This window comes from Hemiscyllium ocellatum, chromosome 8 (genome assembly GCF_020745735.1).
Source record: "Hemiscyllium ocellatum isolate sHemOce1 chromosome 8, sHemOce1.pat.X.cur, whole genome shotgun sequence".
NCBI lineage: Eukaryota > Metazoa > Chordata > Chondrichthyes > Orectolobiformes > Hemiscylliidae > Hemiscyllium > Hemiscyllium ocellatum.
Genome location: NC_083408.1, coordinates 23,031,566 through 23,055,552, shown reverse-complemented (window position 1 = coordinate 23,055,552; position 23,987 = coordinate 23,031,566). Strand labels below are relative to the sequence as shown.

Here is a 23,987-nt window from a genome sequence, read left to right as displayed (position 1 = left end):
ACCTTATGAAGTAGTAGTACTCTGAAAGCTTCCAAATAAACCTGTTGGACTATAACCCAGAGTCATGTGACTTGTAAAAAACGTAATCCCTGAGAGAAATTCCTTTTCATCTTAGCCTTCCGAGATCATGCCCTTTGGTCCTGGACTCTCTCATGAAGGGAAACATCATCTCAGCAGTTAACTCATCAATCTCTTTAAGAATCCCATATTTCACAATGAGACACCTCTCATTCTTCTAAACTCCAGTGAATGGAGTCCCAACCAGTTTAGGCTTTGGTCATAAGACAATCCCTCCATACCAGGGATGATCCAAGTGAACACCCTCTGAACTGCTTCCAATGAAATAATATTTTCCTTAGGTAAGGGAACCAAAACTACTCAGTACTCCAGATGTGATCTCATTAGAATTTTATAAAGTTGCAGTATGATGTCCCTACTCGAGATCATTTACTTAACTTATCAATATCTCTCTGTAAACTGCTTGCATCCCTCTTGCAACCTGTCTTTCCATCTATTTTTGTGTATTCTGCAAATTTGGCTTTAGTATATGTTCACTTCCTTCATTCGCCAAATCACTAATATATATTGTAAACAGTTGTGGTCCCAGCACTGATCCCTGTGGAGCCCCAATGGATCACAGTCGCCAACCTGGAAAAATAACCCACTTGTTCTTTACTGCCCATTAGCCAATTCTCTATCCATGCCAAATTATTAGCTCCAACACCATGGATTCTCAACTTACGACTCAACCTTTCGTGAGGTACTTTGTCAAACAAATTTCAGAATTCCAAATACATCTACTGGTTCCCTTCTATTCACTCCGGCTAAGACTTCTTTTTAAAAACTCTTCAAGTAATCAGTCACTATTGCTCTTTCATTCATGGAGGTATGCTGTCTCTGCTTGATTCCATTATTGTATGTGCATACTGTTAACTAAATACCAAAAAGCTCCCAGATGTAGTAGTACATTGCACCAATTACATTTTCACTTGCTTATGATTTAAGAAATAGGAGCAGGGGTAGGGCACTTCGCTCTCTGAATGTGTCCCACCATTCCATTGCTTTGATAATCATGACCTAAAATTCACTTTCCTGCCTGGCTCCAAAATCCTTAACTCCCTTTAAAATCAAAAATCTGTCCAACTCAGCCTTGAATACATTTAATTACCATTGCTAGAGATTAATGATTCAACCTAGGACATTACCCTGATGAACTTTTACAAAGATGCCTTTGAGCTGAGATGACTGATGTCCAATAACCACTGTCATTCTCCTATGTGCCAGATATGACTCCAAGCAGGGAAATTTTACCCTCCATTCCCATTTTCTCCAGTTTTGCTAGGGCTCCTTGATGCCACACTCGTTTCTGGATTTCAAGGCAGTCACTGTCATCTCATCTCTGGAATTCAGCTGCTCTGTCCATTTACACTATAATGAGGTCAGGAGCTGAATGGCTGTGACGGAACGCACTGAGCAGGTTATTGCTGTTTGATAACACTGTTGATGACATCTCCTAACACTTCACTGATGGTCAAGGGCAAACTGAGGGGGCAATAATTGACTGGATTGGATTTGTCATGTTCTTGTGTGCAGGACAGACCTGGGCTTTTTTCCCCCATTGTCAGCTGTAGCTGTACAGGAAAAGCTTGATTAGGAGTGCAGCAAGTTCTGGAACACAAATCTTCAGTATTATTGACTGAATGTTGTCAGGACCCATAGCTGTTGCAATGTCCAGTGCATCTAGCTGTCAGGCTTGAGCTGATCTATGAGAGAGCTCTCCAGATTTAGGTACTAGTTACCAGATGTTAGTAAGGAGGACGTTGCAAGGTCTACAGGGCTATCTTTGCCATGGTTATTTATGCTTCCAGGTTGATGCCTGCTGGTACATCTGGTTTCATTTCTATTTTGAGACTTCTTAGTGATTGTTAAAACTGAGCGATTTTCGAGGACACTTGAGGGCAGTTGAAAAGTCAACCACATTGCTGTGGGTCTGGAGTCACATGTAGGCCACACCAGGTAAGGACAGCAGATTTTCTTTTCTGAAGGACATTTGTGAACCAGATGGGTCTTTATGACAATTGACAATTATTTCATGGTCATCAGACTCTTAATTCTATTTGCAATGGTAAGATTTGAACTTGATTCCCCAACTTTACCTGGATTAATAGTCTAGCAATAATACCATAAGGCCTTGGTCTCCGATTTAAGAAGATGAAGATGATTTTTTTTTCACTGAGTCATTCATCTCCAGCTATAGTAATTTGATTTTTTTTTATTAGGTTACCGACAGTGTGGAAATAGGCCCTTCGGCCCAACAAGTCCATACTGACCCTCCAAAGAGCAACCCACCCAGTCCTGTTTCCCGACATTTACCCCTAAATAATGCACCTTGTTCTACAGGCAATTCACCCTGACCTGCACACCTTTGGACTGTGGGAGGAAACTGGAGCACCCGGAGGAAAGCCACGTAGATACTGAGAGAATGTGCAAACTCCACAGACAGTTGCCCGAGGCGGGAATTGAACCCGGGTCCCTGGCGCTGTGAAGCAGCAATGCTAACCACTGAGCCACCGAGGTGCCCATAACTACTTGCCCTCTCCTCTTCACACCAATTCCAGTTATAGCATTTGCCAGGTCACTGGTCCCAGTGTTGTTCAGATGTATGCAACCCCTCAACAACACTGTTCCCCTCTTCAGTACTTGTGCCAATACTGTGAATCAAAACACTTCTTCCGGCATTCAATTCTGGCTTTACTTACCCGATGTCAATTTGTTTGCGGTTTAGGTAATAACCCATGAGATTCTGCTTTTTAATTTAGCTCCAAACTATCAATATTCCTCCCGTAGAGCCTCTTTACTGGTCCTATGGTACCGTCAGTACTGATGTGGACCATGATCACTGGATCTATTTCCTCTTACATCCAAAGTCTTCCCCAGCCACAAGGAGATGCCCTTAACTCTCGCGTGAGGCAGATAAAATAGCCTTCTAAACGTCTGCCCTCAGCTGCTGAAAACAGCTCCCTAACTTTACTGTCATCTTCTTCTATGAAAACAACATTGTGTTCGTTTTTGGCATTCTTTGATATTGTGCTCTGGAGTTTGGAAACAAAGCACTGAGTTATGACTACAGATTTTAGCGCTCATTCAAATAAAACAACTCACCGCAGGAAATACGTTATCTCAAAATATTCCTAACTGGTGATGACAAGAACTTTCAGACTTACGAATTAAATGCCACATTCTTCTTAAAAGATCAGTGTTGTGAATGAACAAACCCTAACAAAGGCAGTTACAACTCTGGGGTACTCAGCATATGGAACAGGTACTTAGCTTGGATTTTATCATACTCAAAGGGAAAAGTACTCTATACATAATTATCATGCTACTCCAAAGCTTATCATGCTAATTTTATGTTTGAATTTCTGTCAGGAAATATCCAGTGATGCCAATGATCAACTGAGCATGACAGATTTCTCAAATGCAAGATCACCATAATATAACCCTTGTTAAATATTACACAGATGTTTTGCATCCACTCATCACCCACATAAACTATTTAAAATTTTGTGCTTAAGTTGACAGATGTTATTAGTGTGCAGCAAGATTCTTTTCCATCTTGTACGATGTGTTAACGTCAAACAGTGAAGGTTTTGGGAATGGAAGTCAGGTACACGTTTCACCTAGCTACAAGGGGCACACTAAAACTCCACATCCTTGACTACATAACTGAAATCAGAAAATCACGGGGAGTGAAACACTTGTGGCTTAGCATATAACTTTATAACACAGTACACTGGTATGAACAATCATGATTCTTTATTATTATGGAAGTGAGTCAATAAGCAGGGCCTCAGATCAGGATCAATGTCTTTTGTTTGCATGTGACATCATTTAACTTCTGCACCGACTTCTGAAGATAACCCTTCTTTGTTCCCATTTATTATCTATTGTTTATTCAATATCAAGATGAGGAGGAATTTCTTTTCTCAGAGGGTACAGAATCTATGATATTCTTTACTGCAGAATGCTGTTGAGGCTGGGTCATTAAGTATTTTCAAGGCTGAGATAGACAGATTTTTAATCAGCAAGGGAATCCAGGTTTACAGAGTAAAGTTTGGAAAAGCTGAAAATGTGTTGCTGGTTGCGCAGCAGGTCAGGCAGCATCTAAGGAACAGGAAATTCGACGTTTCGGGCACAAGCCCTTCATCAGGAAAGGGCTGAATGTCATTCCTGATGAAGGGCTTGTGCCCAAAACGTCGAATTTCCTGTTCCTTGGATGCTGCCTGACCTGCTGCGCTTTAACCAGCAACACATTTTCAGCTCTGATCTCCATCATCTGCAGACCTCACTTTTTATTTAAAGTTTGGAAAATGAAGTTGAGGATTATCAGACAGTCACAATCTCAATGAATGGCACAGCAGTGTCAATAGGCTGAATGGCCTACATCTGCTCCTCTGTCTTATGATCCTATCTGATGCCAGCAAATAATTCGGTCCAGAGAAATCTTTAATAGTTGTTGTGTCAGAACTGAATGATATTTCAAATTAAATGACAGCTTCAACAGAAGTACGCATTAAAGCAAATTACTTTGAGTTTTACCTCCTAGGTTTGTTATGGTTCGAGATCTTCTTTTTGACAGCGCTGTGGATCTCTGGACACAAGCTGCTAGGACCATGGCCATTTCATCAGTTTTCACTTCCTGCTCTTCCTGACATAAAATGCAGATCAGTATTATTTTCTCAGCTGCTGTCGCACCTTGCATCGGTCCCAATGCCACACCAGGATCCTCAGCATTTGTAATACTGTAAGAAAAAACAAGACTCCTCAGACTAATCTAAAAGGGAGATTTATTACTTCAGCATAAACAGTTCTTGTTTACTATATTCTTTCCTTCTTGCTTGACTTTACTGTCACAACACATGATCTGGTGATGTCAAGCCAGTGTTTCAACAGGAAAACCCATGACCTCTGCTCCTTGGAACAAGACGATTTCTTTTAAACCTTTTAAACATGACCTCATCTGTATAATTACAAAGGAAATGATGGCCTAGCTTTATCATCACTGTAGTGTTAATCCAAAGACCCAGGTAGTGTTCTGGGGACCTGGGTTCAAATCCTGCCATGGCGGATAGTGGAATTTGAATCTGGAATTATGAGTTTAATGATGACCACTAAACAGTCGTAGATCATTTGAAAAATCACTAATGTCCTTCAGGAAAGGAAATGGTTCTGACGGTTTAGGATCAACAAGAAACAGTTCCAGGGACAGAGGCACTTGGAGAAAGATCAGGAGCAGAATCCGTGTTAATGGTGCTGATGTTTGGCTGTCCTGCATGGAAGGACTCAACAGCAGTTGGATAGTTCTGTGTTAGAATGAACAGAAGTAGTAGTTCTCGGAATTTGGAGGTAACTAAGAGTCAGGACTCAAAAGTCATCCTGGCAGCTCAGAAAGTGAGAGAGCCATGAGGCACTTGGAAAGAGCTTGTGAGCGTGAATACTGTAATGCAACTGAGAGAGTGGGGAGATTGAAAATCCCATAAGTAATAGTAGCTTCATTCTGAGCAAGATTAGAAGTTGGGAACAAAACAGGCTTGGTGAGGCTACCTACTGGAGTTGTGCTGCTGAATAAGTACCGGAGTGTAGTTTCAGAGGCACAATGAATGTGAGCCTCAGACATGAGGGTGTTCATGTAGAACATGAACAATTGTTGGGAAATGCACGACAGAATGGCTCTTAAGATAGAGTTTCAAGACCAGATCAGCAAAAGTGAAGAACTGCAATCCCTTGTGAAGCTTAATGAAATTTGATGACCAATCTTGTCATTAATATCTGGAGGGAGTTATCAATAAAATTATGGGATTTGGTTGGATGGTATATGCACAGTGTTTGATCAGTTTAAAACCCATATTGATTATATGTTAATACTGGGTGTTAGAAATAAGTGGCATATTTATTGTAAATTGTATGGAAGTTATAACTTCTGAAGTTTTGTTTTATTCACTTGTTATAAAAATGTAGAATCTTGAGGCTTTATTTCCATTGCAAGTCTCTTGGATCTCCCAGCTTGTCTATTTCAAAAGTAGACGTTACTGGTCCATAACCATATCAGAGAATCGACGCTTTAGGCATTAGCCCTTCACCAGGATTCCAGTCCTCACTTTCTCCCATCAGTCTGGTCTAGCATTATAAATTCTAATACATACTTTCCTCCATTGAGATAAACAACCATTGACATTATTCTCATTCTTATCATTCTGCCAGCTTTATATCAGCGCTGCTACTTGGGCTTCGGCTTTGTTGACAAGGACATTGTAATATGTTATCAAATACCTTTTGGAAGTCCAGATACACCATACCCAATGTCTACCCCTAATCAACCCTTCCTGTTACCTCATCAAAACCTTAATCAAGTTAGCCTTCAGGAAATTAGCACAATCTTTCATTTGTTATTTCACATTTGTCTTTAGGGACTGCTAACTTTTGTCACAATTATCCTTTCCCAGCATTCAGGTTAATTGAATGGCCCATGATTGCTGAATGCATTCTTCAAATTATTAACACATTTGCAATTCTTTGTTTCTCTAGCACCACTCATTCTTCTTTCGAAAAGGGAAAGATTATCATCAGTGCTTCATTAATTTCCACCCTTGCTTCCTGCAGGATATTCAGATGAAACTCATCGAATCCTTATAACTTATTAACATCAAGTATAACCAGCCTTGCTAATACTTACTGTTTGTCAAGTTTAGTGCATCTTGTTTCTCAACTACCTGCTTTTTAGCAATATTCTTCCTTGGTAAAGACAGATGTAAAATACTCATAACGCAGTTTAACCATTTTGGTCTATCTTTTTAACTACTTATAAACCTAAAAAGGACTCTGAATTCCATGTTCTTAGCTTCCAGTTTCTTCTCAAACCCTCTGTCTTTCTTACTTCCTTTCTCGATTCCCTCTGAGCTGTATATCTTCAGCCTGTTTATTCATCATACATCTGTTCTCGTCATGCATTTTTAATGCATCTTTAACACAGAAAAGGGTATTTAGAGGAGCATTAAATAAAAAAAACTGAGCCACCTAAGGAAATATTTTGATAGGTTTTAAAATGCACCTTACTTTTTTTGTGACAGGGATTAATGCAGAGAAATCCTTGTTAAGATCATAGTTTATCTGATCATGGCTTTAACAATATTTTTCTTGACTTTTCATAAACTTGGACTACCTTGTAGACCGAGGACCTGTTTACCACAGGCTTGAATGTAAAACTTCTATGGCTGTCTTTGCATTGATAATTCGAAAAATTAATGACCCTCTAAAAGAAGAAATCCCTTTTTAATTTCTGTCTTAAATAGGAGGTGCTATATTTTTAAAGAGTGCCTCCTAGTTTTTAGATTCTCTGAAGAGCATATCTCATTTTCTACACTGTCAAGCCCCCTCAGCATCTAAATATATTTCAGTAAGTTCTCATTCTTCTAAACTTCAATGAATAAATGTCAAACCTACTTGACCTTTGCTCATAAGACATTCATCAACAATAATGTGGTGAATCGTCTCTGAACCACTTCCAATGTTAGTATGTCATTAAATATGGAAAACAATGCTGTACACAAGAGCGTACCATACTCCAGATGTGGTTTTATCAATACCCTGTACAGTTGCAGAAGTTTCCTATTTCAACATTCCAGTCCCCTTGCAAAGAGCAACATTTCAATTACATTCTTTGTCACTTGTACCTGCACGCTAAGCCTTTGTGATCAATGTTAAGAGGAGTCAGGAGGGGACATGAGAAGTCGTTGGTGGATAGAATCAAGGAGAACCTTAAAATTTTCTATAGGGTATATCAGGAAAAAAAGGAGGACTAGAGTAAGATTAGGGCCAGTCAAGGACAGTAGTGGGAAGTTGTGCATGAGGTCAGAGGAGATAGGAGAGGTGCTAAAGGAATATCTTTCGTCAATATTCACACTGGAAAATGACAATGTTGTCAAGGAGAATACTGAGATACATGCTATTAGACTAGATGGGATTGAGGTTCATAAGGAGGAGGTGTTAGCAATTCTGGAACGTGTGAAAATAAGCAAGTCCCCTGGGCCGGATGTGATTTATCCTAGGGTTCCCTGGGAAGCCAGGGAGGAAATTGCTATACCTAAGCTTGGATATTTATGTCGTCATTATCTGTAGGATAGTGCCAGAAGTCTGCAGGATAGCAAATGTTGTCCCTTTGTTCAAGGGGAGTAGAGACAACCCTGGTAATTATAGATCAGTGAGCCTTACTTTGGTTGTGGGCAAAGTGTTGGAAAGGATTCTAAGAGATAGGATTTATAAACATCTGGAAAGGAATAATTTTATGAGGGATAGTCAATACGGTTTTGTGAAGGGTAGGTTGTGCCTCACAAACTTTATTGAGTTCTTTGAAAAGGTGACCAAACAGGTGGATGAGAATAAAGTGGTTGATAAGGTTTCCCACGGTAGGCTATTGCACAAAATACAGGCATGGGATGGAGGGTGATTTAGCTGTTTGGATCAGAAATTGGCTAGCTGAAAGAAGACAGAGGTTGGTGGTTGATGGGAAATGTTCATCCTAATGTTCAGTTCAGAGTCGTGTACCGCACAGATCTGTTTTGGGGCCACTGTTGTTTGTCATTTTTATCAATGAGCTGGAGTGGGGGTGAGGGGTGATTGCTGGGCCCCCCTGTAATGATGCAATGATATTTGTATCATTAATAGCCACAGGTGAGGTGCCGTTTCTAAACGGAGGTTGGCTAACATGGTGCCATTATTTAAGAAATGCAGCAAGGAAAAGGCAGAGAACTATAGACCAGTGAGCCTCACATCAGTGATGGGCAAGTTGTTGAATGGGATAAAGGAGGATAGGATTTACATATATTTGGAAAAGCAAGGACTGATTAGGGTATTCAATCCAACAACTTGGCTTTGTGTGTGGAAAATCGTGTCTCATTAACTTGATTAAGTTTTTTTGAAGATTGACAAAGAGGACTGATGAAGGCAGAGTGGTTGCCGTTGACTATTTGGACTTCAGTAAGGCATTCGGCAAGGTTCCATATGGTAGACTGGTTAACAAGGTTAGACCCACACAATACACAGGAAGAACTAGCCATTTAGACAGAAAATTGTCTAAAGATAGAAGAGGGTGGTGGTGGAGGTTTGCTTTTCGAACTGGAGGCCTGTGACTAGTGGTATGCTGCGTCCACTACTTTTTGTCATTTATATAAATGATTTAGATGTGAATATAGGAGGTATGGTTAGTAAATTTGTAGATGACACCAAAATGGGTTATGAAGGGGACAGTGAAGGAGGTTATGTCAGATGACCTGATAGAGAGGTTTATGAAATTATGAGGAGCATGGATAGTGTGAACAGTCAAAGTCTTTTACCAGAGTAGTGGAGTCCAAAACTAGAGGGCATAGGTTATGGAAGGAGCTGCCAGAGGAAGTGGTGGAAGCTGGTACAATTATACTATTTAAAAGGCATCTGGATGGGTATATGAATACGAAGTGTTTAGAGGGATACAGGCCAAATGCTGGCAAATGGGACATGAAGTAGTTAGGATATCTGGCTGGCATGGATGAGTTGGACCAAAGGGTCTATTTCAATGCTGTACTCTATAACTCTAAATAAAGGTTGTTAATGCTCATTAAGGCCATAAAGATTGCAAGCAAGGTATCAGGGCTTATTTGCAAAGGAGCAAAATATAAGAATAGTCAGGGAATGTTTAATTTATGCAGCACCTTGAATAGCTGACAGAGTGTATAGCTCTGGTCTCCATACTACAAAAAGGATATTAAATTAGAAGAGGAATTGCAGGAAAAAAAACCTCAAAGTCATGAGCAGAATAGAGGATACTCAAGTGTCTGGAAATCAGACCGTAGTTCTTTTCTCTTTGAAAGATGACGAAGAGGATGTCAGATAGAGGTAATTAAAAATTATGGGAGGGGCTTGATTAGGCAGAGACTTTAAATTTCAGCAACCAATAAAATGAACAGTATTAGATTGGTTGCCTGTTATTGTTTTCTTATTGCTTCTAGTCAACAGTACACACTTTTAACAAATTTAAATGCTCTTGCACTGGCTCTACCAGCTACATACCTATCTACTTCAGTCCTAACTGTCTCTTGTTTTGGTGCTTCTGTCGCCTTCTCGTATAGGTGCTTGTTTGATTCAATGAAGTTTTTCTGCATCGCAGACATCTGTGCCATAATCTTCTGCCGATATAATTTGGCAGCCTCTGCTTTCCGTTTACGCTCAGCTTTATCTTCGTCCTGTGTAGTCTGCAATAGAATGAAAAACTTTCTTTCAGCCTTTCAAAACCTCTGTGTGCCCAAAAATCCATTGCAAGTGAATGACTTTCCAAGTGTAATGTGGAAACGGTGGCAGACAATTTGTGAACAACAAAGTTTCACAATAAAGCAATGCGATGATGATGATGATATAATCTGTTTTGGTGCTGTTGGACAAGGGACAAATATCAGCCAGGACACTGGCTTTAGTTACCCTGCTCTTTTATTGGATTTGCCAAATGATCATTCATGTCCATCTGGAGAGATGGTTTTTTGGTTTAACTTCTCAACCAAAAGACAGCACCTCAATCAGGGGATCACTCTCTTCCTACTGCACTGAAGGTACCAATTCAGGTTGTGCTTTTCGAACTTTGGATTGGGGCTTGAGCCCACAACTTTCCAATGGAGAGGTAAAAGTATTATCACAGGCCCTTGCTGAAACCTAAAACTGCTCATAATCCTAGTATTAGGTTTCTTCATCCGATTGATCACTAGTTTTGAACTCAGAGGGTAGCTAGTTAACAGATCTCATCCAATGACTTCATTCACAGACATACAGTAAATATTATATACTTGTAACAACACTTAATTTAAAAAAGAAAAACTATTGAAAATGCCAGTACCTCATTTGTCTTTTGACTTGCTGCTTCTGTTGCTGAACATGGACTTGATTTCTCCCTCAGCTTTTTCACAGCTTCAAACATCTGAAACATATAGACATAGGATGTTTGTGCATTCAAAACCTTTTTTTTCAAATGTAATGCTTGCCAACAGACTTTAAAAATATCAGTGACCACTTTTCAAGCTTTCCTTCAGTTCCATTTCCTTCCCACCTTCAACAGAACAGAGTTGTTTTAGATGCAGGTGGCTCAGTGGTTAGCACTGCTGCCTCACAGTGCCAGGGACTCAGGTTCGATTCCAGCCTCAAACAACTGTCTGGAGTTTGCGCATTTGCCCCATGCCCTTGTGGGCTTCCTCCCATAATCACAAAGATGTGCAGGCTAGGTGAATCGGCCATGCTAAATTACCCATAGTATTCAGGAATGTGTAGGTTAGGTGCATTAGTTAGGGTCAGGGAATTTGGTCTGGGTGGGTTACTCTTCGGAGGGTCTTTTGGACTCATGGGGCCAAATGGCCTGTTTTCAAACTGTAGGGATTCTATTCTAGTCTATGCCAAGACTACCAATGTTTATCTACAGTTTGACATTTTCTCACACAGGTCATCAGGTGTAATATGACCCTATCGTTGTTAAAGACCTGCAATAGGCTTCCACATAACAAACCTTTGAGTAAGCATGCAGAACAATAGCAAGCAACATGAACAACTGGGTTAAGAGTCAGAAAACTGAGATTAGATGGGAAAAGGTAAGCCAGAGTGGCAGAAGATGGAAGGTGGGGACCCCAAAGATCAGTATTGGCATTGTTGTTATTGACAATTAACTATTTAGATTTTCTAAGCAAAATGACAAATGCAAATTTGGGATGAAGACAAAATTGGGAGGGTTAGTTCACACTGAGGAAAACTGCAATAAATTGAAGACAACGTGCATAAACTAACTTCATTTGGCAATTAAATGCTCAAAACCGAGGTATTACAGCTTGCTAAAGATGACAAGGCTGACAGAGATTAATTTAAAAAATTAGAATCTAAATGGGGTGAAGTAATGCTGGTCGGCATGGTAGCTCAGTGGTTAGCACTGCTACCTCACAGCACCAGGGTCCCAGGTTCGATTCCAGCCTTGGGTGACTGTCCGTGTGGCGTTTGCACATTCTCCCCGTGTGCGCATGGGTTTCCTCCCACAGTCCAAAGATGTGCAGGTCAGGGTGAATTGGTCATGCTAAATTGCCCATAGTGTTAGGGTGCATTAGTCAGAGGGAAATAGGTCTGGCAGGGTTACTCTTCAGAGGGTCGGTGTGGACTTGTTGGGCCGAAGGGTCTATTTCCACACTGTAGGTAATCCAATCTAATCTAATCTAAAAACAAAGTCACTTCACATCAATTTATTTGGGCAGAACGATTAAACAGTCAAATAAACCACCAACAATTTGAGTCAAGGAACAGCAGCAGACTATTTAGTCTCTCAAGCATAACCCATCATTCAATCATGGCTGATCTCAATTATTTATGCACCTTTACTTAGAATTCTTTGTTACCCTCAGTGAATAAAATCTATCGATTGAGTGCTGAATACTTCAACTGACCTCCAGCACACAGAGCGTTTTGGGATTTCCACCATCCATTGTGTGAAATTCTGCTTCTTTATTTCCTCAATGTAATAGATCTAGTTTTAGGCCACCACAGGCAATATCTTGGCTGCATCAACGCCAGTGAAACCACACATAAAGAAATGGTGTTAAATTATGAAAAGGCATATCTGTTCAGACAGACCATTCCTCCCACAAAGATTTAGACTGACTACAAAACTACCTTTTGGAGTGAAAAGGTTTTCAAGAAATTATTGGTTATAAGTTCTGGCCTGGAAAGGCATAAAAATTGAGCCCACAGATTCCTTTGCAGGAGCCTGACATTAATGCTTTAATCAAAGACCATTATATACAAACTTCATCGAGAAAGGGACATCAGAACTGGAGGAAGCCATTCAGCCTCTTGCTTCATCACCTATTTAAACCATGGCCAAAATGCCACCATCCAATCTCCTTGGTTACACATCCACTAATATCCTTGCCCGATTAAAACTGATCAATCTGAGTTTCACACATTTCAAAACCGAAATACTGATTGAAATTCAACACAATTTGTTGCTCCCATTTCAATACAGACCTGCAGAGTCCAGATAATCATATCCTTCTGGGCATCTAATTGAGGGACACTTCTTAGCTTTTCTAAAAGTGACAGGATGCTCTCAGCATTCACTGCAGAACTTCCTACTCCTTCAAAGCAACCAGAAAAGATAAGTTACAAAAACAAAATGCATAACCGGAAAGCTAGTAGAACATTTATCATTTATTGTGAGGCAGGGCTGTCTTACTAAAAAAGTGGGAATGCTTCAGTTATTTATAGCAGGAACTGGCGAGACTGCATCTGGAGTGCTGTAAAAGTATTGGTCATCTTATTTAAGGATGGATGAAAACGTGCTGGAAGCAGCATATGCTCTGACTAGACCAATATGCTAAGGAATGGGGAGGGGTTGACAGTTGAGGAAAGGCTAAACAGGCTCAGCTTGTATCTGTTGAAGTTTTAGAAGGGTAAAGGTATCTTGGTAGAAGCACATGAGATCCTTAGGGATCTTGACAGGGTAAATGTTAAAAAGAGATTCTAGAATTGTAGAACTAGGGTCACTGTTTAAATATCAGGTGACATCCATTTAAAACAAAGATGAGATGAATGTTTTTTTCCTCTGAGGGTCTCGAGTCTTTGAAACCCTCTTCCTGAAAAGATGATGGAAGCAGAGCACTTGAAATTTTTTTAAAGGCAGAGGCAGACAGATTCTTGATGAGCAAGGGTATGAAAGTTATTGGGGTAAGGGTGGAAAAGTGGTTTTGAGGTTGTAATCAGATTAGTTATGATCGTATTGAACGGAGGATAAGGTTCAAGAGACTGAGGGCCTTCATGTTCTTTGTAATTTGCTTGGAAAAAATACAAGCAAATTTTGTCTTTTTGTATTATCAGTGGTTTCATTTAAATAGACTGCAAAAGCATAAACATGTATTCCATTTGTTAACCTGGAATCAGTTTGTGAAGTAATTGTAAAGGTGAAGTCATGATTTGGAGATGCTGGTGCTGGATTGGGGTGTACAACATTAAAAATCACACATCAGGTTATAGTCCAACAGATTTAATTGGAAGCGCACTAGCTTTGGGAGCTAGTGTGTTTTTTTAAGGTTGAAGTCAGCAGCATGACTGGTGCTAGGAAGAATAATGGGTGGAAATATGATCAGATAAAAGCTGAGACAAACAATTCACATCTGCACAGCTACAGTAAAGGCAGACACTTTTCTTCGAAGTGGTATTAGTGTAAAAAAACTCAAGGTTTTGCTCAATGCAAATGATTATAATTGGTGAAAAATGTGATTTTGGTTGAGATAAATTTAACTGACCAAAAAAAAACTGAATGAGCGGCTAATGTTGGAAATCAGAAACAAAAAGAGAAATTAGCAGAAAAGTTCAGGGGGTCTGGCAGCTTTCTCTCCACAGAGTCAGCTGCTGAGTTTTTCCAGCAATTTCTGTTTTTGTTTAACATTGACAAGAATCCACAACAGGATCTCCAGGAGAAAATCAAGGGCATTGCATCAGAAGCTAATTAATAGACTGTTTGGATATTCGGATCACAGGTCATCAATCCAAAATCTTAACTCTTCTCTCTACAAATGGTGAGTATTTCTAGTATTTTATGACTTTATTTCAGATTTCCAGTAATCGCAATATTGCAGTATAAAAGACAGCTTTTGTCTTTGGGATAGAATTCAGATATTTCAGAGAGACTGCAATGGGACGGTATCATGCAAAGGCACATGAACTGAAACAGGTTTGAAAACCTTTTAGCTCATATTTCTCCTGTCAAAACCTTACCAATACTAAGCTGATGAGGTTTGCTTCTTCTGACCAGAGAGTAATGCAGTAGTGGCAGTATATTACTGACCCTATTGTTCTAAGGTGTAACGATTTCAATAGCTATTGTAATATTTCATTTTAATTTCATACAGTATGCATTTTAATTTTGAATTAACATCATCAACTGCAATGATATCATCTGAACTATTATTGCAGTAGTTATTACTATTTGCCAATTTGTTTCAAATTCAGAAACAGGTACAATACGTACTTGTTGCTTTAAGATAAACATCAAAGTTCACATCTTCTTCTGCAACTCCACCCTCCAGTTGTCTCTGTTCTTCTTGTAATGCCATGCAGATAAGATGAAGAGTCTATGGTGTGGAGAGAAGCATAACTGTTTTGTCACTAACTTAAAATATACATTTGTGGCACTGATAACAAAACCATTAAGATTGCATTCCCTGATTATAAAGACATACCTTTTAGGTGAATTACTACAGAGTTATTTCCCCTACTAAAAATTATTGGGAAGTGAGTACTATTATTATTGGAAACTAGTTATAGAGTCATAGAGATGAACAAACCCTTCGGTCCAACCCGGCCATCTGACCAGTTTTCCATATCCAATTAATCCCACCTGCCAGCACTCGGCCCCAAACCCTTCCTATTCATATACCCATCCAAATGCCTTTTAAATGTTCCACCACATCCTCTGGCAGCTCATTCCATACACCTACCACACTCTGCATGAAAAAGTTGCACCTGAGGTCACAGAAGACACCCTTTAAACCATCAAGACTGTACTGCCAAAAGTTTGCAACTACCTACACTAGCCCCACTTGAATGTTACGACACTTCAAGTGCTCATCCAAGTACTTTTTAAAAAAGTCATGAGGTTTCTGCCTGAACTACACTCAATGACAGCCCATTATTGACCTCCGCCTTCCTGTGGGTGAGAAGAAAATTCTCAAATCCTTTCTCAACCATCTGCCTTTCACTTCAAAATTATTCCTCCTTGATCTTGACCCTTCAATTAAGGGGAACAGGTGCTTTCTAATCACTCTGTCTATGCCATTCGTAATCTTATGTAGCTCTATCAGGTTCCCTTTTCAACCTTTTCTGCTCCAAAGAAAACAACGTGAGTTTTTCCAGTCTCTCTTCATGGCTAAAATGCTGCATCCAAGGCAACAGCCTGGTGAATCTCCTTGGCACCCCTCCAATGGAATCACAGCCTTCCTCTTGTGCGTAGACCAGAACAGCACAGTGTTCCAGGTGTAGGCTAACCAAAGTCCTGCAGCCTTACCACAGCTCCAACCTAACCTTCCTGCTCTTATCATCTCTGCCTGGATTGAGATAGGCAAGTGTTGCATCGGCCTTCTCATCTACCCTAGTAACCTGTCCTGCCACCTCCAGGGATACATGAACAAGCATTCTAAGATCCCACTGCTTATGAGCTTCCTAGTGTCTTGCCATTCATTAATTACTCCCTTGCCTTGTTGCTTGTTACAAAGTGCATTGTCTCACATTTATCAGCATAAATTCCAGCTGACATTGATCTGCCCATCAGACTAACCGGTTTACATACCCCTGTAACCTATTACTTTTGTCTCCAGTGTCAGCCAACATTTGCATCATCAATCTTATTTATCACTGCTCCCACATTCTCAACTCCATCACTGATCAGATGGGCCAACGAGCTGAGAAGTGGCACTTGGGAGTTTAATCTAGATAAATGTGAGGTGCTGCATTTCGGAAATACAAATCAGGACAGGGCTTATACACTTAATGGTAAGGTCCTGGGAAGTTGTTGAACAAAGACCTTGGAATTCAGGTTCATAACTCTTTGAAAGTGAAGACGTGGGTAGACAGGGTAGTGAAGGCGGCATTTGGTACGCTTGCCTTTATTGATCAATGTATTGAATATAGAAGTTGAAAGTAATGCTGTGGCTGTGCAGGCCATTGGTTAGGTGACTTTTGGAATAGTGTACAATTCTGATCTTCCTGCTGTTGACAGGATATTATTAAATTTGAAAGGGTTCAGAAAAGATTTACAAGGATGTTGCCATGGTTGAAGGGTCTGAGCTATAAAGCGAGACTGATTAGGGTGAGGCTATTTTCCCTGGAATATTGGAGGTTGAGGGGTGACCTTGTCGAAGTCTATAAAATCATGAGGGGCTTGGATAATCAAGGTTTTTTTTCCCAGGGTGGAGGAATCTAAAGCAGGAGGGCACAGGTTTAAATTGAGAGAGGAAAGATTTGAAAGGGACCTGAGGAGCAATGTTTTTACACAAAGGTGTACAGAATGAACTGCAGAAGCAGTGGTGAAGGCTAGTATAATTACCATTTTTAAAAGGTATCTGGATGGGTAAATGAATAAGATGGGTTGAGAGAGATATGAGCTAAATGCTGGCAAATGGGACTAGATTAATTTAGGATACCTGGTCAGCATGGAGGAGTTGGACAAGAGTCTGTTGTCGTGGTGTATATCTCTGTGGCTCTATTTACATATACCATGAACAAGGAGGGAACCATCACTGATCCCTGTGGTATGCCATTGGACACTGGTCTCCAGTAACAAAAAACACCTTCTACCACCACCCTCTGTCTCCTGTCATTATGCCAATTTTGGATCCACTTTACCCAGTTACCTTGCATGCCATGAGCTTTTATCTTCTTTATCAGTTTCCTGGGTGGGACCTTGGCAAAGGCCTTGCCAAAATCCACATAAACTATCCCAATCTTGTCACCTCCTTGAACAATTCCACCAGATTTGTTAGGCATGACCCCCTTCTGACAAAGTCATACTGACTATTTCTGATTGACCTAAAATAATTTTCCTGCCCCTTTAAGGACAGCTCACTCTTTCCTGTATGAAAAGGGGCATTTCTGTACACTTACAGGAAGCCTGAATATGAGCAGCATGCGTATTAGTTTATAAAATGTAGTTTTGGTCACCTTCCCACGAAGGAACAGTATGGAACATGAAATAAGGCAATTAAAAAGGAAAATTAGCAACATGCGCATCACATACTCTGCAAATGCATACCTTCTGTACCATTGCTTCACTCCACAAGCGCCCGGTAGAATCCACAGCCCGCTGGAGAACTGTTCGGAGGATTAACATTAAAACATCGCAGCTCAAAATGCTTGTGACCTTCACAAACGTGGAATAGAATGGAGGAGGGAGGGGTGGAGGCAGTGCTGAAAGACAGATTACAAACAGTCCATTAACAAGTCGATCTATTCAATCATAACCGAGCGCGATAAAACTAACAGTCAAGATTAGAGTGGTGTTGGAAAAGGACAGCTGGCCTCATTCCTGATGAAGGGCTTTTCCATGAAACGTCCATTTTCCTGTTCCTCAGATGCTGCCTGATCTGCTGTACTTTTCCAGCACCACTCTAATCTTGACTCTAATCTCCAGCATCTGCAGTCCTCATTTTTGCCCTGTTAAAACTAGCAGACCACAATCAACACATTCATGCTTCAGATCAAACAGGTAAATAAAACTTAAAATCTCAGAAACCACATCATGTAAAGCCAGATCCTATAGTCTCTGCACGACAAAAACAGCACACAAGATTTGTAAGCATTGAACCAAAATTTGAAGAATGCAATACTCAGGAAATATTGCTGATTTCGAGTTTCTAATCTGTGCAAGAGAGATGATGGGGTTACCTGTTAAGGTTTATAAACTGTGAATCAATTTCACAGTTTCTCTACAGATATGCTACTTGTTCTTGTGAATGTACAAGCACAAATACCAACAGATCAAATATAAAATTAGGTAAAAATTAGTTTAACAAAATGTGCTGAGAATACAAAAGTTAGAAGCACAAGGTTAGATTATTTACTGTGTGGAAACAGACCCTTCGGCCCAACAAGTCCACACTGACCCTCCGAACAGCAACCCATCCAGACCCATTCCCCGACATTTATCCCTTCACCAAACACTATGGGACAATTTAGCCTGGCCAATTCACCTAACCTGCACATTTTTGGACTGTAGGAGGAAACCGGAGCATCTGAAGGAAACCCACGCAGACACGGGGAGATTGTGCAAACTCTTACGTTCTCCCCGTGTCTGCGTGGGTTTCCTCCGGGTGCTCCGGTTTCCTCCCACAGTCCAAAGATGTGCAGGTCAGGTGAATTGGCCGTGCTAAATTGCCCGTAGTGTTAGGTAAGGGGTAAATGTAGGGGTATGGGTGGGTTGCGCTTCGGTGAGTCGGTGTGGACTTGTTGGGCCGAAGGGCCTGTTTCCACACTGTAAGTAATCTAATCTAATCTACACAGACAGTTGCCCAAGGCTGGAATCAAACTTGGGACCCTGGTGCTGTGAGGCAGCAACGCTAACCACTGAGCCACCGTGCCGCCCCACGGTGAGATAATTCACCATGTTCAGCAAAGATGTAATCAATGGGAAAGAAAGACACTTTCGGGGCAGAACCTTTTCATCCAGGATATGGCACATATGGATACAGACATTACAATCAGATTCTTGAATTGTCAAGCTCTCATGAGGAGGAATAAATTGGCATCCTTTCTTTGTAAACCTGACCTCTTGTTTGATTGCAGCAAGGTTAGTTCAAAGGATCCCCTTCCTTGTGGGGTGCTTTCCCCCAGACCAAATTAATTTACATTTAAAAAGAAGCTAATCTATCCAGGCTTTCTGGAGTTAACAAAACAGTAAGTTGTTTTTGAAGCTCCTAAACATGGGAAGAAATAACACCAAAGAATAGAGGGATCACAGTCACTTGAGAAGAGTAGAATGGAGTGTTGATAGTTGAGCAGTCAATTTTGATATTCACGATTTTGTAGATTGACTGAAATTCTTTTGCATTGTTTCCTTTTAACTAGCTGGCTAACCTGGGTTTCTGGCGCTGTGCGACAGTAGTGCTAACCACTGTGCTACTGTGCCACCCACTGGTTAAAGTAGTTAACATTGATAGGTTCAAAGGGATGTTTGATGAATAGACAAAGGACAGGAAAGGGATTACAGCCAAGAAGAACTGATTAGGTCAGGAAGACACTTGAGTGAAGTATTAAGAGCACACAGGGTCAGTCTAGAGCCCTGGCAGCATTTGCATGACATTGAGACATTGTACCTTTCAAAGCATTAGTAAATGGCATTTCGATTATTGTACAGTTTGTGTTATTTGTGGTCAATTTTTTTCATTTTTGCCAGGTATCTGCTCAGTGTTTCTTTTGTCATAGACATGGATAATAAAGCTGAGGAATTACAATGTAAAGAAACAGACAGGAGATTCTGTGCTGAAAATGTGTTGCTGGAAAAGCGCAGCAGGTCAGGCAGCATCCAAGGAGCAGGAGAGTCGACGTTTCGGGCATAAGCCCTTCTTCAAGGAAATGCCCAAAACGTTGACTCTCCTGCTCCTTGGATGCTGCCTGACCTGCTGCGCTTTTCCAGCAACACATTTTCAGCTCTGATCTTCAGCATCTGCAGTCCTCACTTTCTCCTAGGAGATTTTGTGGTCCCGCACAAGACTCCTGGATGGCATGTTGCCTCCCGGGTGCCAGGGTCAAGACCGTCTCTGATCGATTCTACAGGATTGAGGGGGGAGGGTGAGCAGCCAGAAATTGTGATGCACATCAGTATCAAAGACATAGCCAGGAAAAGGTACAAGGACCTGAAAAGGGAGTTAGGTTGGAAGCTAAAAGGCAGGACAAGCAGAATAGTAATCTCAGAATGGCTACCAGTGCCATGTGCTAGTGAGGCTAGGAACAGACAGCGAGTTCAGCTGAACATGTGCTTGCAGGGCCGGTGTAGGAGGGAGGGCTTTGGAGATATGGATCATTGGGATACCTTCTGGGGAAAATGGGATCTGTACAAGGAGGACAGGTTGCACCTGAACTGGAGGGGACTAATATGCTGGGCAGGAGGTTTGCTAGAGCTTTTCGGGAGGGTTTAAACTAGTTTGGCAAGGGGATGGGAACCAGAGTAATGGATCAGAGGATGGGGTAGCTGGTGAACAGGCAGATACAGTGTGAAGAGTCTGAGAGGAAGGATAGACAGTTGATAGGGCAAAGTTGCAATCAGTGTGACACAATGAAGTGTGTCTACTGTAACGCAAAAAGTATGAGGAATAAGGATGATGAACAGAGCATGGATCAGTACTTGGAGCTGCAATGTTGTGACCATTATGGTGACTTGGATATCACGGGGCAAAAATAGTTGTTGGATGTTGCAGGGTTTAAATCTTTCAGAAGGAATAGGGAGAGAGGTGGAGGAGTGGCATTGCTAATCAGGGATAGTATTACACTGCAGAAAGGGAGGTTGTCAAGGCAGGTTTGTCTGTAGAGTCAGTACGGGTGGAAGTCAGAAACAGGAAAGGAGCAGTCACTTTATTGGGAGTTTTCTATAGAACCCCCAAAAGCAACAGAGACACAGAGAAGCAGATTGGGAGGCAGATTTTGGAAAGGTCAGAAGTAACAGGGTTGTTGTCATCGGTGACTTCAATTTTGCTAATGTTGATTGGAACCTCCTTCATGCAAATAGTTTGGATGGAGCAGATTTTGTCAGGTGTGTCCAGGAAGGATTCCTGACTCAATATATAGATAGGCCAACCAGAGGGAAGGCCATATTGGATTTGATGCTTGGCAACAAATCAGGCCACGTGTCAGATCTCTTGGCGGGACAGCATTTTGGTGATAGTGATCACAACTCCAAGACCGTTACCATACTCATGGGGAGGGAAAGGAGTAGAAGGTATGGGAAAGTATTTAACTGGGGGAAGAGGGATTACAATGCTATTAGCCAGGAACCATATGCAGCATAAATTAGGAACAGATATTCTCAGGGAAATGCATGACAGAATTGTGGAGATTGTTTAGGGAGCACCTGCTAATAGTGCTGGATAGGTTTGTCCCACTGAGGCAAGAAAGGGATAGTAGGGTGAAGGAAACTTGAGTGACAAGAGATCTGGAACATCTAGTCAAGAGGAAGAGAAAAGCTTGCTTAAGGTTGAGGAACAAGAGGATGGCCAGAGTGAGGGTAGGACTGATCAGGGATAGTGGAGGGAATGTGCGTCTGGAGTTGGAGGTGGTTGGGGAGGTCCTTAATGAATACTTTGCTTCAGTATTCACTCGTGAGGGGGACCTTGACATTTGTGAGAACAGCATGAAAAAGGCTGATACACTCAAACAAGTTAAGCAGGATGTCCTGGAAATTTTGAAAACCATGAGAATAGTAAGTACCCAGATGAGATATACCCAAGGTTATTATGGGAAGCAAAGGAAGAGATTGCTGCGCCTTTGGCAATAATCTTAGCATCCTCACTGTCCACTGCAGTAGTATCAGATGATTGGAGGATGGCAAATTTTCAAGGGATGGCAAGGGGTGTTATTCCCTTGTTCAAGAAAGGGAATAGGATAACCCTGGGAATTACAGACCAGTCAGTCAGTCTTATGTCAGTGGTGGACAAATTACTGGACAGGATTCTGATAGACCAGATTTATGATTATTTGGAAAAGCATAGTTTGATTGGATAAAGTCAGCATGGCTTTGTGAAGGGCAGGTCACGCCTCACAAGCCTTATTGAATGCTTTGATGATGCAACAAAACATATTTATGAAGGTAGATCATTGGATGTGGTGTATATGGATTTTAGCAAGGCGCTTGATGAGGTTCCCCTTGGTAGGCTAATTCAGAAAGTAAGGAGGCATTTGATACAGGGAAACGTGGCTGTTTAGATACAGAATTGGCTGGCCCATTGAAGACAGAGGGTGGCAGGTGATGGAAAGCATTCAGCCTGGAGTACGTTGACCAGTAGTCTTCTGCAGAGATCTGTTCTGGATCTCTGCTCATTTTGATTTTTATGAATAACTTGGATGAGGAAGTAGAAGGATGGGTGAGTAAGTTTGCTGACGACATGAAGGTTGGCAGAGTTGTGGTTAGTGTGGAGGTTTGTTGTAGGTTACAATGGAACATTGATAGGATGCAGAGCTGGGTTGAGAAATCGCAAATGGAGTTCCACCTGGAAAAAAGTGAAATGATTAATTTTGGAAGGTCAAACTTAAATGTGGATTATAGGGTTAAAGACAGGATTCTTGGCATTGTCGAGGAACAGAGGGATGTTGGGGTCCAGGGCGGTATAATGGCTCAGTGGTCAGCACTGCTGCCGCACAGCACCAGGGACCTGGGTTCAGTTCCAGCCACGGGCCATTGTTTGTGTGGCATCTGCACATTCTCCCTGTGTCTGTGTAGGTTTCCTCCAGGTGCTCTGGTTTCATCAGTCAAAAGCTGCGCAGGTTAGGTGAACTGGCCATGCTAAATTGCCCATAGTGTTCAATGATGTGATGGTTAGGTGCATTAGTCAGGGAAAATGTAGAATAATGGGGTAGGGGATTGTGTCTGGGTGGGATACTCTTCGGATGGTTGGTGTGGACTTGTTAGGCCAAATGACCCAATACCACACTGTAGGGATTCTATGATGTATAACATCCATAGATTCCTTAAAGATGCCAAGTTTATTAGGGCTGTTAAGAAGCGGTATGGTGTGTTGGCTTTCATTAGCAGGGGGACTGGGTTTAAGAACCACGAGGTTATGCTGTAGCTATATAGAGCCCTGGTTAGACCTCACTTGGAATATTGTGCTCATTCTAGTCACCTCCTTAGGGGAAGGATGAAGCAGCTTTAGAAAGGGTGCAAAGGATGCTGCCTGGGGACTGGAGGGCATATCTAATGAAGAAAGGTTGAGGGAGCTAGGACTTCCCTCATTGGAGTGAAGGAGGATAAGAGGTAACTTGATAGAGATGTACAAGATGATGAGAGGCACAGATAGAGTGGATAGCCGAAGACTTTTCCCAAGGGCAGAAATGGCTATTTCAAGGGGCATATTTTTAAGGTGATTGAAGCAAGGTTTAGGGGCCATGTGAGGGGCAAATTCTTTACACAGAGTAGTGGAATGCACTGCCAGCAGTGGTAGTAGACACATTAGGGACATTTAAGCAACTCTTGGACAGACACGTGGATAATAGTAAAATGAAAGGTATGGAGGTTAGTTTGATCTTAATGTAGGATAAAAGGTCGGCACAACATCGAGGGCTGAATGGCCTGTAATGTGCTGTACTGTTCTATGTTCTACAGTAAGAATGCTAGGCAATATTTAATTCAAAGTCTAACATCAAATATTCTAACATCAAAAATGAGTTTTCAGTGATGC

General features: G+C 41.3%; 1 protein-coding gene across 3 annotated transcripts in view; it reads right to left on the bottom strand.

Annotated features, from left to right (window-relative positions):
* Positions 1–23,987, bottom strand: part of ubr1 (ubiquitin protein ligase E3 component n-recognin 1) — a 219,437-nt gene that overhangs the window by 74,776 nt on the left and 120,674 nt on the right. For all 3 annotated transcript variants that reach the window (XM_060828682.1, XM_060828683.1, XM_060828685.1), the window contains 6 exons: positions 17,855–18,009; positions 15,077–15,179; positions 13,075–13,184; positions 10,916–10,996; positions 10,102–10,283; positions 4,600–4,802 (listed from right to left, as the gene is read on the bottom strand). In XM_060828682.1, the coding sequence (XP_060684665.1) occupies positions 4,600–4,802; positions 10,102–10,283; positions 10,916–10,996; positions 13,075–13,184; positions 15,077–15,179; positions 17,855–18,009 (834 nt within the window). The remainder of the gene's footprint in view (positions 1–4,599; positions 4,803–10,101; positions 10,284–10,915; positions 10,997–13,074; positions 13,185–15,076; positions 15,180–17,854; positions 18,010–23,987) is intronic.